Genomic DNA, 15,683 nt, shown 5'->3' on the forward strand with positions numbered 1-15,683 from the left:
AAGGTAAGCTTGACACTTGGGCTGCTTCCAAAATTTGACTTATTGTAAATAATGGTGCAATTAACATAGGGGTGCATATATTTTTTCGAATTTGTGTTCTGGATTTCTTCGGATAAATTCCCAAAAGTGAAATCACTGGGTCATAAGGCAATTCCATTGCTAGTATTTTGAGGTAACTCCATACTGCTTTCCAGAGTGGCTGCGCCAATCTGCATTCCCACCAACAGCGCACTTCCTCGCCAACACTTAGTGTAATCTGAACAGTGGTTACCTTTAGGAAATAAGAATGGGAAGCAGGGTGGGAGAGGGGAAATACTTTTATTTTCTGTTTTACAAATTCCTCTACTGCTTGAACTTTTATCATAAGCCTTAGTGACAAAGTCGTTTAATTTTTCATAAAAATAATGATAAGATCGGCCTATCTTCATTTCACCGCCTCTCTGGGGAAGGTAACGTTTTCATATAGAAAATTACATGACAGGGGCTGCATGAAATAAAAGGAGCAGGCAAATAGCGTTCGGGGGCGCTGGGCTCTCCCAAGACCCTCTGGCGAGTCTAACGGCTTAAGAATGGCCCGGAAATTCCGTTAGGAGGCGCTCGCGAGGCTGTAGCAGGATTTCCCGCCCTCTCCGTTACATGCCCCAGTAACCCCGGCGCGCCTGCGACCGCGAGTAACCCTGCGGGCGGGGGACAGGCCCCTCCCGCCCCGACTCTCGCCTGCTCCGTCCCAGCCAATGGGAAGGCAGCGCACGAGCCGGCCGGACATTCGCCCTCACCGACTCCTCCCCTGAACAGTTAGAACCGAGTTATACCACGACCTCGCCTTCGGCATCTGACTTTTCCAATCACTCCTCTAGTTTCCGATTCCAAGCCCCGCCCCCCGGGCAGCACCCAGCTCATTCTGGGCCGGAGTCACCTTTGCATTACAAACGTTCCGCCCCGCCCTCTGCCTACCTTGCTGCGTTAGGCCCCGCCCCCCGGTGGGACCGACCAATAGCCGGGAGCGCCTGGAGCCACTGGGCGGGTCTGCAGCCAATGCGCACGCCGTGGGCGGGCTCCGGGCCGGAATTGGGGGTGAAGCTACAGGGCTGTGCCCACATTCGGGGCACACGGAGCTGAGGGGTCCCTTGGGGGCGCCCGGAGCTAAGATGGCGTCTGCTGCTGAGGGGGACGTGGGAACCGCGACCGAGCCGACCAGGGTGCTGCAGTGGGGTTTCCAGGAGCTGAGCCTTAACAACTTGGCGACGTCCCTGGGCGCGTCGGAACAGGCGCTGCGGCTCATCATCTCCATCTTCCTGGGTAAGGACCCTCGTGCCTTCTTCCGCCCTCTCGCGGAGTCCGCGGGGAACGGGGACGTAACCTCCCCGTCTTCCCGGAGCCAGCGGGAGGGCTTTGTGGGGTGCATGTGTGAATGCGAAAACACACCAACCAGCTATTTATTGAAAGGCAGATCTTGTCTGGAGTCCGGGGCTGCTGTGCCCTCTGAACCTCTTCACCTTGCCCGTCGACCCCAGCTGTACCCTTCATTTGGCGCCACCACCCTCCCGGTGTCCCCACGACCTGCCCTTATTTGTCGCTCTGGAGTTCTACTCTTTGGCCATGTGCACTGCGGTCTGTTATTAATGCTGTATCAGCCCTCACAGGCGCGCTCCTTATCGGCAGCATAGGCCCCCTAACTTAAGTATTTTATTTTAGCTCTGTGGGCCTCCTCAGCCCCCTATTTTGAGTCTCTGTTTTGTGCATTGCCCGCTTATGTGACACTTTCATCGCTTTTCTGTCCCATTTCTAATATTTGATTCTTATACCATATGACTTTTCTTCTCCCTAACCACCCACCTGTCATTTACACTGGAATATCGTCCTAACACTAGGCTTGGGAAACAGGACTGACAACCCCCTTATAAACTATCCGTGCTACCCCAAGCGTTCATTGCCTGTATGGTTCGAAGGATGTGGTGTATCTGAATTTGTGTCACAACGAGCTGTGTTATCACTGGTTTATAGGCTTCTTGACTGCTTCCTTCCTCCATGGCTTTTTTAATATGTGGAAGCAGCATGCTGCTTAGAAACTGTGGGGCGCTGGGCAAGCCACTTAACCTGTCTGGGCCCCAGTTTTCTTACCTGTGAAATGGAAACTGGTGCCTCCTTGATAGGATTGCTGTAAAATCCTGTAGAAATTCAAAGGTCAAGATTTGATGTATAAATATTTGAGTGGTTGGAAGGTTTTATGAAGGTTATGGGACTTTAGCTAGGAGAGCAGGGGTGGGGAAGAATTAAGCAAACATTACTGGGAGAAAAGCCGAGGGTTAGAGAACTGAACGGTAAGAAGTTTGAGATGAAGTTGGGCAGTTGTGGAATGTCTTAAATGCCAGAAAGAAGTTTGGAATTTATCCAGTAGTAGTCAGTAGAGACATTGACATATAATATCACCTAAGAGTGTTAACCTGATCTAGATAATGGAAGAGGCATTAATTCATATTTAAACAACCTTGGCTAATATCATTTTCTTTTGCTTATTATATGTCAAACCAAGATGATCTTTATTTCTTCCAAATAAAGGTAGCCTTTTCCCTCCCTTGTGGAATTATAAAATTTTAGAGGTGGAAGGGGCTTTAGGTTGTGTGACCTCAGTATTACCCAACCCAAATTTATCAGCACCCCCATCTAGGGTTCTCTGTGCCACGCTAGCTTTTTTAACTTCCCACTCCTTCAACCTTGTTTCTGACCCAGTTATTTGTTGGGATTGGGATTGGCAATTAGGAGTATTTACATTAGTTGGGAAGTTCACTGTTGATTTCTCAACTATAAATACAAGCAGCAAAAAATTATAAGGGGCAGCCTATTAAATGGAGCCAGAGCTGGAATTAAGACTTGGAATTCGTCCTTTTTGTGCTGGTGGACAATTGCTATGTACTAACATAGGGCATACAACTGACTGGGAAATGGTTTTCTCTATACCATACCCCTTCTGACCCATGGTAAGAAATATGTTTTACCTCATGACCCAATACACACATATGTGTAAACATGTATTTTATGTATTAAATCCTCACCCCAGGATGTGTTTTTATTATTTTGAGGGGGAGGGGGGAGAAAAACATCAATCAGTTGCCTCCTATATACCCCTTGACTGGGGATTGAACTGGCAACTTGACCCTTTGGTGCATAGGACTATACTCCAAATGAGTCACATCAGCCAGGGCTAAACATGTACTTTAAACAAAAGTTCCAGGAAACACTACTTATCCTTATTGGAGGCAGTGTGTTTAGCTATTTTCTCTTTTATTTTTAGTATTGTTTATGACTTACTAATTTATTTCATGACCCATTAATGGAATATAACAAGTAGCTTGAAAATCCCAAGTTAGAGACTGTAATTTTTAATATTCAGTATTTCAAGGAAAGGGCAAGCTCCTGAAGATTGCCACTTCGGAGTACTGTGAACAACCAGAAGGCTCTATCAAAGGGTGTGTATGTCTTGTGTATGATTGCAGGGAATTTGGTGGAAGATGAATTTTGCTATGAGCCCTGGTGCTGGCAAATGCTACTGGGAAACATCTTCTTTTCAACAACTGGGATCTCATCACTTTTAAGCATAATAACATGAATTGTTTCAAATAAATTCAGTAAAATATACCTACAGTGAGTGAAGCACTATGCTTGGGCAAGGGCAGTGGTATAGTATGAGTAATAGACCTATGCACTCAAAGGCATTATATGCAGTCTGTTAGTGGGTAGGGAATGGGCATGAGGTTAGTATTCTAATAACCACAATAAAAGGCAGGTATCCGAGGGTCATAAGATGATTACCAGGCTTTATGAGATTTAAAAATTGGACCTGTAATGAACTTTGAGAGTTGAATAAGGTTTCAACAGATTGAGATGATAAGACTGAAGGAACAGCATGAGCGAAAGCACTGAGGTAATAATGTGTCATGACACTTTCAAGGAGCAGCAACCAGTCCGGTTTGACTAAAGCAGGACTTTAGAGAAGTGGTGGAAAATAAGACTGGAAAGGTAAGGAGTTTGTACTTAATTAAGTAGAAAATAGGGAACCATTGGAAATATTTGAAAGGTGAATAGAAGATAATACAGTGAAGGGTAATTTGAAGTGGACATAGACAAGAGGTAGGGAAACTAATGAGAAGAAACATGATCTAAATAGTTATAATGATTTGGAAGCAAGGCAGTTATGAGGGAAAAGAAGGGTATTTTCAGAATACAGAATCTTCTGAGAGGTAGACTCTAAACAATCCACCTTCAGCTGTTCATGGCAGAAACGCAAGAATCAGCTTTGTCATCTCCCCACATCCCTATCACTAAGTCCAATCAATGTTACCTCCAACTTGTGTCTCAGATATATCCACTTTTCTCCCATCACCACAGCCACTGACCATAAGTCACCAGAACCACCCAAAGAGTCTCCTGACTGGTTTCTAATTCTGTACTTGCCCCCTCCAGGCCATTCTCCAAAAGCAGCCAGGGTGGTCGGATCCTGTGCCTGTCCTACTCAGAGCCCTTGAGGCTTTCATATGTGGCTGGTAAGCCCCTGCCTGCTGCTCCAGCCTCATCTCAAGCAAGTTCACAACCTTTTAACCACTTGGCCTCTTTTCAGTTTCTTAGAAAAGACATTAAGCCCTTTCCTACCTCAGAGGCTTTGCACCTGCTCATCCCACTGCCTAGAAAGTTCTTCACTTATTACTCACCTGATAGACTCCTTTTCATCTTTCAAATTGTCCGTTCAAATTGTCACTTCCTCTGAAAGTTCTTTCCTGACACTCTTTAAAGTATGTCCCTTGTTGCACTTCCTCATACTGACTGAAATCTTCCAAGTATACATTCTAATTTGTAATTATATATTTGAAGTTGAGGATAGAAACCATGTAAGTTTTGTTTACCACCGTATACCCAGAGTTTAACACAGTACCTGACTTATAGAAAAGGTACTTATTTGTTAGAAATAAATATTTGTTGAGTAAGTCAATGTGTGAATGAGTGATTTAGCAACTGATTAAATGAAGAATAAAGAAGTTGTTTAAAAAAAAACGTCTGCCTGGGTAGCTAGAAAAATGGCAGTATTTTTCACATATGCAGCGAGGTCAAGAGGAAAGTCAGACATTGTTCAGTGCCAGGTAATGATCTAATTTTAGATTTGCTTTAGGTTTTAAGGGCACCTATGGGTGTGTTGAGAATTGTGAGGCCTAATCTTAAGCTCAGGAAAGAAGTTGGGTTAGCCCTAACAGGTTTGGCTCAGTGGATAGAGCGTCAGCCTGCAGACCAAAGGGTCCCAGGTTTGATTCCAGTCAAGGGCACATACCTCAGTTGCAGGCTCCTCCCTGGCCCAGGCCCTGGTTGGGGCATGTGCAGGAGGCAACCAATCCGATGTGTTTCTCTCACTTTGATGTTTCTATCTCCCTCTCTCTTCCACTCTCTTTAAAAATCAATGGAAAAATGTCCTCGGGTGAGGATTAAAAAAAGAAGAAGTTGAGCTAAAGATACAGTTTTGGGAGATCATGTTGATATAATTGAATCAGGGAGGGAATAAAATGCTATGGAAAAGCCTTTAGGAGATAATAGAACCTAATTCATGTTGATGGAGTATATTGCTACCTCCTTTGTTGATAACGATAGCTGACATTTATTAAGGGTTTGCTACCTACCAGTTTCAGACATTCTTAGAAATGCTCCACAGTGCCCCACCTAAACCAGCCAGTTACCCATAAGATTATTACAGTACTATTATCTCCTTTGTGCAAATAGGAAACATCTTTAGAGGTTAAGTTACTTGCCTAAGGTCACACCCATTTCTACCCAATTCTGGAGTCCTTGCTTTTTACCTAATGCAAATTGGGAGGAGCATGTGGGAGTGGAAAAGATAAATGCCCTGATATCTTTTCTCTCTTTACTCTGTGTGGTTAAACCAAGATATAATCAGCATATGAGCTATCTCAGCTTCCAAAGCTGGAGGTGGCCAAATAGAGCAGATGGCCACCCTGCTTAGTATGAGTGTTCTCTAGCCTTGGCCATGACTGTGGCTTGGCTGTTAGACTGATCAAAAATTGCACTTGGGGGTAAGGATTCATTCCTCAGAGGTTTAAAATTAGCATCACTGGGGTTAGCAACATTTAAAATCAAAGGAGGTTTTACAGTTTAGTTCCCTTTGGACCAAAGTCAGGTCTGGCCCTTCAGAACTAAGTCCAGTTTTCAATGCAAAAGGCTTTCTTCAGGTAGCATTGCAATGACAATATAAAGACACCAAAGATAAGCTAGATGGACATTAAACAGCATAAACAAATGGGACTTCTGACCATAATAAAAAGAAGGGTCCAAGAATTCTACTATAAAATAAGGGGGTGATTAAGCCCTGGCCAGGTACCTCAGTTGGTTAGAGCATCGCCCAGATATACCAAGGTTGTGGGATTCAGGGCACATACAGGAAGCAACCAATGAATGCATAAATAAAGTGGGACAACAAATCAATGTTTCTCCCTCTCTCTAAAATCAATCAATAAATAATTTTTTAAAGGTGGAAAAAAATTAGGGGGTGATTTTTAAATGACTTTCAAGTCCCCTTTTTCAATTCTAAAAGTCTAGATATACACCTTTTTAGACTATCTTTATTTTAATCCATAGCCACAAATTTCACCATAAGCTAAATCTTCCTGTTTGGGGATTTCTTTTAAATATATTTTTCCAATTACTTATCTACACTCCAGTATCTTAACATTGCACAAAACTTCATGTTTTGGATGCCAGTATAACTTTAATGTCAAATAGAATCATTTCTTTGCAGAGGCATGTATAAATTAAGGCCTATGAGATTATATGCACAAGCTAATTTAACAAAAATAATTACATACCCACTGATATTAAATCTGTCTGGACAGCCATGGGAACTCACTGGAGGTGTTCAGTCCAACAGCCTTTTATTGATTGACTGATTGATTTTAGAGAGAGGACAAAATATTGCTGTGAAAGAGAAACATGGATTGGTTACTCCTCACACTTCTCACATGCACCCCGACCGGGGGATGGAACCTGCAGCCTGTGTTATGTGCCCTGACCGAGAATTGAATCCACCAACCTTTGGGTATATGAGACAATGCCCCAGCTAATTGAGCCACGCTGGCCAAGGCAGTCCAACAGCCTTTTAAAACATGGGATTTGGTCTTTAAAAAGGAAATAGCATTTCAGCTGGACCTTAAAGGGTATGGAAGATTCTGGTCAAGTTGAGATAAAAGGGGGGGCTTTCCAGCTGCAGAGAATAATGAGTATATACGTGAAGATGAGGAAGAGTGAGACACATCTGCGGAACAGCAGTACTCAATTTTGGCCAGAACAATAAAGGATTCATAAAGGAACAGTAAAGAAAAACTCAGTAGAACTTTCAGGTGGAGGGAGAGGGGTGCGGTGGGAAAACAGGATAAGGTGGTAGAATGTGCATTGTTTTTGGAGACCTGCAGGCTTAAGTTCAAATTCTGGATTAAATATGAACTACCTGTTTCACAATAGATAATTACTAAACTTCAGCCATTCATTTCCTCATGTTCCCAAAGGCCAATCTTACTAAAGAATTAAGGTCAAGAGTTAGGCAGTTTACCTGATAAATACTTTGTAATTATATTTAATTCATAACAAGCAGCAATATTTTGAAACAGGATGCAAAATTTACATGATTTTTAAAAAATAATATAAATTTCTTATTTCTAGAGAACTGCAGCCTTTGTACAGATTTTTTAATTCTCCTCTTGCCTGGAAAAGCATTTTCTACATTCCAGAATCTTACATTGCACAAAACTTCATGTTTGAGATGCATTTCATTGCTCATTGAGATGCTTTGAGGACTAGATGAGATAAATTGACCAAACCTACTCCAGGGTAGTTTTAAATAATTGTTCTTTCTCTTCCCTCAATAAGTATTCATCTCCTTCCTTTCCAAGGAGACTCAAAGTGTGGTCTTGGGACCAGCAGCATCAGCATCTCCTAGGAACTGGTTAGAAATGCAAATTCTCAAGTCAACCCCTGACCTACTGAATAAGAAACCCTGAGGATGGGCCCAGTGATCTGTTTTACAGCCCTCCAGGTTATACAATTACCCTGAAGCTTTGAGGATCACTGATTTAGTGAACAGTCATACTCCACATGACAACGTTTCGTTCAAGATGGACCACATATACAGTGGTGATCCGGTACGATTATGATGGAACTGAAAATTTCCTAATGATGTAGCCATCGTAACATTACTCACGTTTGTGGTGATGCTGGTGTAAACAAGCCTACTGTGCTGTCAGTCATATAAAAGAAGTACAACACATATAGTTAGTACAGTAGATACTACTTGATAATACACAACTATGTTACTGGTTTATGAATTTATTATACTATACTTTTTGTTATTTTAGAGAGTACTTCTCTACTTATGAAAAAAAAGTTCTGTAAAACACTATGTTGTGTAATGCCAGCAGCAGCCTAATACGTTGTGTTTACTGTGTCTCTTGATTGTGTCATTTTCTCTTGATTTAATCAGGTATTGTTTTGTGCACTAATATGCTATACAGGGCTGTAGCCTAGATATGTAATAAGCTATACCATCTAGATTTGTTTAGAGCCACACACAGATGGCTCTTTGTAAGTGATGTTTGTCCAGTGACGAAATCACATAGTGATGTATTTTTCAGAATGTATCCCCATTGTTAAGGCAGCACATAACTCTATTTCTTCAAGTATCTGTTTTGTAAAACGTGATGTCCTGATAGTACCTTAAACTTTTTGAAATGCCATTGTAACGTGTGATCTTTGGAATAAACAAAATGCACTCAGATTCTTTATGGCTTAGTTTTTCCCATTTGCAAACATCTCTTATTATTCTTCAAACATTATTTTTATTACTGAATCACATTATTATCATCATCATTTTTATTATAATTGTTATCATTACCTACACCATTTGTTTCACACTTTTGATGAGAAGGTTAAATATAGAGGCATTTTTTTTCATAAGGTTGTTGGAACTATTTAGTTCCATATTTCCTTTTCTGTTTCGCATCAGCCACCTTGAGCAATACAGCATTCTCCTAATTGATCACTTCACATTTCTTAATACAATTCATAAATTGTCACTAGTTGCTTCAACAAAAATACGTGTCCTACTTAGGGCTGCCAGGAGAGTTGTTCTAAGCAAACTGTCTTTGTAGAGTTTTTAAGGTATGTGTGTGTGTGTGTGTGTGTGTGTGTGTGTTTGTGTTTGTGTTTTGACATTTTCCTAGCAGTTGCTGAAGTCAAGGAGATTTAGGACCCACTTGGAGTTCTCTTGGTGAAGCAATAATAGCTTCCTAGAGAACATCAAAGCCTTTCTATAACTTGTATAGCCCAAAAGATGTTGTATAAATATTTATTTCTCCCTATTTTCAAAATGAGAAGGTGGGGGGCAAATAAGACACTAAAAATAAGGATAATTTCTGGGTAAGACTCTCCCTTTGGCCTAAAATGGACGGGTTTCAAATCTAAGTTCTTCCCTATTCCCTATGAAGGTAATTGAGATTTATGAAACAATGGACACCTTGAATGAGTCTGCTTAAGTACAATGCACCATAATTGTTAGCAAGAGAAGCTTCTGATAGAAATGTCATTGCATTGTAACATAGGGACAGTTTGTCAGAAAGTGGGTAGAAAATTAGGCCAAAAATGGTCAGACCCAGGTTTTGTTCTTGAGTCACATAAAGTCATCATGTAGATTATTTAAATGCCCCACTCTAACCATAGGCTGTTTAAAAATAAAAAAGTTTTTGTCCATTAAAGATGCTTTCGTACATGTATTCATGTTGCTATGGCATTTTCATAAGAAAAGTATACATGATCCTATCTGCTACATAAAATATTAATGTAAGATAGTAATTTTGCAGATAATTCATTATAACAGGAGAGAACCCCAGAGGCAAGGTGACCTTCCCCTCTGCCTGACAAACTCCACCTGGACTAGACCTACTCCTGGAAGCCTAACAAGTGTAGTCAGATCTGCTGTGGTGCCACACCAGGCTTTCCAAGGGCTTAGAGCACATGGATGGCTCTTTGTACTAATTCATGAAGTTTAAAAAAATGAAAGCATAATCTTCAAATGTTTTTCATGAAAGACCTTAATTTCATAGGGGTCTGCACTGGGTTGAATAGTGTTCCTCAAAATTCAAGTCTACCAGAACTTCACAGAATGTAACCTTATTTGGAGACGGGGTCTTTGCAGATGTAATTAGTTAAGATGAGATCATATGGGACCAAGGTGGGTCCTAAATCCAATATCTAAGAAGGCCTTATAAGAGGAGAGACAGAGGCATAGACATACATGGATCAGGCCATATGACAAAAGAGCCAGAAATAATGCAAGCCAAGGAATAGGAATGCCAAGGGTCATTAGCTGTCACCAGAAGCTAGGAAAAAGGCATGGAACACTTTTCCCTCAAAGCCACCAGTAGGAACCAACCTTGCCAACACTTTGATTTCCTCTACTAGCCTCCAGACTCGTGAAAGAATAAATTTAAGTTGTTTAAGTCACACACACACATTCACTATTTAAAAAATTGAGGATTCATATGTATATATTATATATAGATCTGAGGTCCCAGGATGTTAAAGTTTTAATAACTGTATATTTGTACATGCCCTAATGAGAAGCGGCATCCATGTAGACATGGTAAATGGCTATGGCTTATATAGCGCTTGAGGTTTTCAGTTTCTGCTATGATAGCAATTCTAAACTCCGATAAACTTGGACACCACTCTGGATTACTACCCATAAATATAAAACTTCCCTTACGCTTTAAGGCTCCTATGGCATATAATTCAGACAAAGTGGAAAAAATTGATTATAGTTTGAGTACAAATATACTAGGGCCCTGGCCAAAAATATTGAACCATAAGGGCTACTAGAAATCCTCGTTCTTTAGCTAAAGGGTAATCTGACTCTATTTCCTAAGTCTTCATTGGCCCTTCTGAAAGAGTTGAAAACAAAAGCAAAACATGGGAACTCCTAGGTAGTGTGCATTTATATTATATTCAGTCAGGCCCTAGCCAGTTTGGCTCCGTAGATAGAGCATCGGCCTGTGGACCTAAGGGTCCCAGGTTTGATTCTGGTCAAGGGCACACGCCTGGGTTGTGGACTCGGTCCAATGGGCAAGAAGCAGCCAGTCAATGATTCCCTCTCATCATTAATGTTTCTATCTCTCTTCTTCTCGCTTCCTCTCTGAAATCAGTAAAAAAAAAATTTAATTTTTTAAAAAAAGGAATTATGTATATCACAGAGGAAGAGAGGACCCAACCGACAACTAGAGGGTGTGATGCTATTATCTTTTTTTCCTATTAAATTTTAGCTAGGTAACAAAGAGTTTATTGTTTTATTTGCTGAAATACCTACTGAGAAAAAGAAGTCTCACCTACTTTGTTCGTATTTACAAAGATTAGACTTAGCAACTCTTAAACACAAGAAGTTATCAGGACAAGTATTTGGGAGCATTGGAGAAAGAGCAGCTAATTAGCCACTTGGCAGTGTGACAGGGCAACCCTTGGACAACCCTAGGCCAGATCAAGTCACAAATGGATTAAAGGACCAAAGAACCCTTTCTCCACTGGGAATTCTGAGAGTAACAGAAATTTCTGGCATATGCCTACTTTTGTTGTGATGGTAGATTATTTTTTTAAATAACCAGGATTTGTATGACCTGAAGTTCATATAATCTTGGGGGCCTAAGGAAAAAAAAAATACAACTTTTACAAAAATATGTCAGTATAAACATATTGCTCCCTCCCACATCCACCTACATCTCCACCTCACACCCTACCCCTGTGGCCTTAAAGGGCCTTGAAACTGAAGCTTTAGTAGCTTTTGGGAAATCAGCTTTTCCCTGAGAGTACTGGATACAACTCACAGACCTTTATTTTTGAAAGTTGCTATAGGCTTAATTTAGCTAAATTTTGGGCCAAAATTTCCCTTCCCCAGATTAGAGGCTTGAGCCTGGGATTTTATAGTTTAAAACCAGGTGAAAGAATATTCAGTCCAGCCCTAGCCCATTTGGCTCGGTTTGGCTCAGTGGATAGAGCATCAGCCTGGAGACTAAAGAGTCCCCAGTTCGATTCCGGTCAAGGGCATGTACCTTTGTTGCAGACTCCTCCCTGGCCCAGGCTCTGGTCGGAGCTCATGCAGGAGGCAACCAATCAATGTGTTTATCTCATAGCAATATTTCTGTCTTTCCCTCTCTCTTCCACTCTCTCTAAAAATCAGTGGAAAATATCCTTGGGTGAGGATTAAAAAAAGAAGAATATTCAGTACTGTCCGGGTAGCATAATAATCTCCAGGTCCACCCATGCTATCACAAAGATTAAGAGCTCCTTTTTTACAACCGCATAGTATCCCATTGTGTAAATGTACCATGGCTTTTTTATCCACTCATCTACTGGGCTGTTTCCAGATCTTAGCTATTGTAAATAATGCTGTTATGAACATAGGGGTGCATATATTCCTTTTGATTGGTGTTTCAGGATTCTTAGGTTATATTCCCAGTAGTTGGTCAAATGGCAGTTCCATTTTTAATTTTTTGAGGAAACTCCATACTGTTTTCCACAGTGGCTGCACCAGTCTGCATTCTCACCAGCAGTGTACTAGGGTTCCCTTTTCTTCATATCCTCAACAGCACTTGTTATTTGTTGATTTACTGATGGTAGCCATTTTGGCAGGTATGAGGTGATAACTTATTATGGTTTTAATTTGCATCTCTTTGGTCATTAGTGACATTGAGTATTTTTTCATATGTCTATGTCCTCTTTGGAGAAGTGCCTATTCAAGTCCTTTGCCCATTTTTTTAATTAGATGTCTTTCTGGTATTGAGTTGTATGAGTTCTTTGTATATTTTGGAAATTAACCACTTATCAGATATATCATTGGCAAATATGTTCTCCCATACAGTGGGCTCCCTTTTCATTTTGTTGGTGGTTTCTTTTGCTGTGCAAAAGCTTTTTAGTTTGATGTAGTCCCATTTGTTTATTTTTTCCTTTGTTTCTCTTGCCCTAGATGTATCGGTGAAAATACTGCTACGTGAGATATTTGAGATTTTACTGCCAATGTTTTCTAGGATTTTTATGGTTTTGTGACATACAGTTAAGTCTTTTGTCCATTGTAAGTTTATTCTTGTGTGTGGTGTAGGTTGGCATTCTAGTTTCATTTTTTGCATGTACCAATCCAATTTTCCCAAACGCATTTATTGAAAATTATCTTTACTTCACTGTATGCTCTTGCCTCCTTTGTCAAATATTAATTGAGCACAGTGGTTTGGGTCAATTTCTGAGTCCTCTGTTATGTTCCATTGATCTATCTGCCTGTTCTTGTACCAGTACTAGGCTGTTTTGAGCACAGTGGCTTTGTAGTATAGCTTGATAGCTGGTATTGTGATCCCTCCAACCTTGTCCTTCTTATTCAAGATCACTGTGGTATTTGGGATCTTTTTTGGTTCCATATAAATTTCTAGAATATTTGTTATAGATCTGTGAAATACGCCATTGGTATTTTAATAGGAATTGCACTGAATCTGTAGATTGCTCTGAGTAATATGGACATTTTAATTATGTTAATTCTTCCAGTTCATGAACATGGTACATGCTTCCACTTGTTTGTATCTTCTTCTATTTTTCTTTTTCAATGCCCTATAGTTTTCCAAGTACAGGTCTTTTACTTCCTTGGTTGAGTTTATTTCCAGGTATCTTATTTTTTGTTGTTGTTGCAATAGTAAATGGGATTACTTTTTTTAGTTTCTCTGAGAGTTTATTGTTGTTTAAAAATACCATCAATTTCTGGATGTTAATTTTGTATCCTGCTACTTTGCTGAATTTATTTATTAAATCTAGCAGTTTTTTTGGTAATCTTTAGAATTTTCTATGTACAATATGATGTCACCTGTGAATAATGACAGTTTTACCTTCCTCCCTTCCAATTTGGATGACTTTTATTTTTTCGTCTTGTCTGATCGCTGTGGCTAGGACTTCTAGTAATATGTTGAATAAGAGTGGTGAAAGCAGACATCCTGTCTTGTTCCTGATCTTAAGGGAAACCCTTTTACTTTTGTCCATTGAGTATGGTATTGGCTGTAGGTTGTCACATATAGCCTTTATTATGTTGAAGTATGACCCCTCTATTCCCACTCTGCTGAGAGTTTTTATCATAAATATTGGATTTTGTCAAAAGTTCTTTCTGCATCCATTGATGTGCTCATGTGATTTTTATCCTTCATTTTAGAACTGAATTTCTAAAGTAGATTACTCTTGATCCAAATAAAGGGATATTCTACAGGGATATCCCTACATATCTGGGAGATATTGCAGGTTCAGTTCCAGACCACTGCAATAAAGCAAATATTGCAATAAGCAAGTTGTAATATTTTTTCTGGTGGAGGGTCTTGCCTTTAGTTTGTAAAAAACACTCCTGTGAAGTACAATAAAATGAGGTGACCTGCATCTATCAGCTAATCTGGGTAGAAGTAAACCATGTGGTTTACTACCTTAAAAAGAATTAAAATGTGATAAAATGCACTGAATACAGGCAACAGGGGTATCATTCTATGCCTAAAATTGCCTGGTAAGGCATTTCAGTGTCTTAAAGCACCTCAACATCAGCCTGGACATCTGTTGTCTCTGTTCCATGAAAATGAAGGCATACCAGTCATTAGCCTCTTTTAGCTTTAACATTCTTTAAATCTGTAAGTTTTTGTAGAATTTTTAGGGGGGAAAAATATATAAAGTAAAATAACTATGTGACCATTTAAACAAACTCTAGTAATATAGACAAATACTATAATCCAGGTGTTCAAACATAAGAATAACATTGACATCCCTTTTGCCATCTCGTCAGATTTAAAAGACTCCTGTGGACTTGCCACTGATGGATGACTAACTTTTCCTGGGCTAAGAGACTGGGGATAACTTATGAGCGTCTAGTTCCTGTGGCATGACAATAAAGGAGATTGGTGACATCAAAGTCAAGTCTTTTGTTGTGTCATAACTTTTCAGCTTTTGTAGCAGGTTTCACCAGTCAGTAGGTGTATATATCAGTCACTAACACTAAGCTTACAAAGGTCTTGCTTATTACTAAGATCACTTGACTGAAATGGAGCAAATAAAGAATTACTTTTGTTTTGTGAGGGTATTTAAATTTTATTTATTGATTTGAGAGAGAGAAGTTTGTTGTTAAAATGAAGTCTAAATGCTTTTAGATAGAAAGATAAGCAAATAAATATGGGTGTGTATGTGTCTATACACAGGTGCTGGAGTATAGATGGTTATTGAGTAATCAAAGAATAATACAGCTGTACTTTTAAAAGCACACAGCTAGTTGTTACTGGTTTACTCACAGGTACCTGCCAAGCGCTTAGGCATGTGGCAAGAATATCAGAGTGGAAATCAAGTAATGTGGATTCTAATTTAAGCTGTGATCTACTAACCTTGGGTATGCCAGTTATCCCCTTTGGGCCTTAGTTTCTTATCTGTCTAATGAAGAGTTTGGAGTCAGTGATTTCTAAGGCTTCTTCAGTTCTAAATATCTGTATATCCAATAACCATTCAGCATATGATTCAGCTCTAACTAGAGAGGATTGTCAGAATGTGGAAAGTGTATTAGCATCTTGCCCTTATTATCAAGAGGCTTAATCTGG

At 40.0% G+C, this 15,683-nt stretch overlaps 1 protein-coding gene across 1 annotated transcript in view; it reads left to right on the top strand.

The window, feature by feature from the left end:
• The first annotated feature begins 1,065 nt into the window (after positions 1–1,065).
• Positions 1,066–15,683, top strand: part of LPCAT3 (lysophosphatidylcholine acyltransferase 3) — a 35,648-nt gene continuing 21,030 nt past the window's right edge. The window contains exon 1 of the mRNA XM_081083187.1: positions 1,066–1,299. Within this exon, the coding sequence (XP_080939313.1) occupies positions 1,149–1,299 (151 nt within the window). The 5' untranslated portion in view covers positions 1,066–1,148. The remainder of the gene's footprint in view (positions 1,300–15,683) is intronic.

This window comes from Myotis nattereri, assembly GCF_964212035.1.
Source record: "Myotis nattereri genome assembly, chromosome: 2".
In the NCBI taxonomy this organism is placed as follows: Eukaryota; Metazoa; Chordata; class Mammalia; order Chiroptera; family Vespertilionidae; genus Myotis; species Myotis nattereri.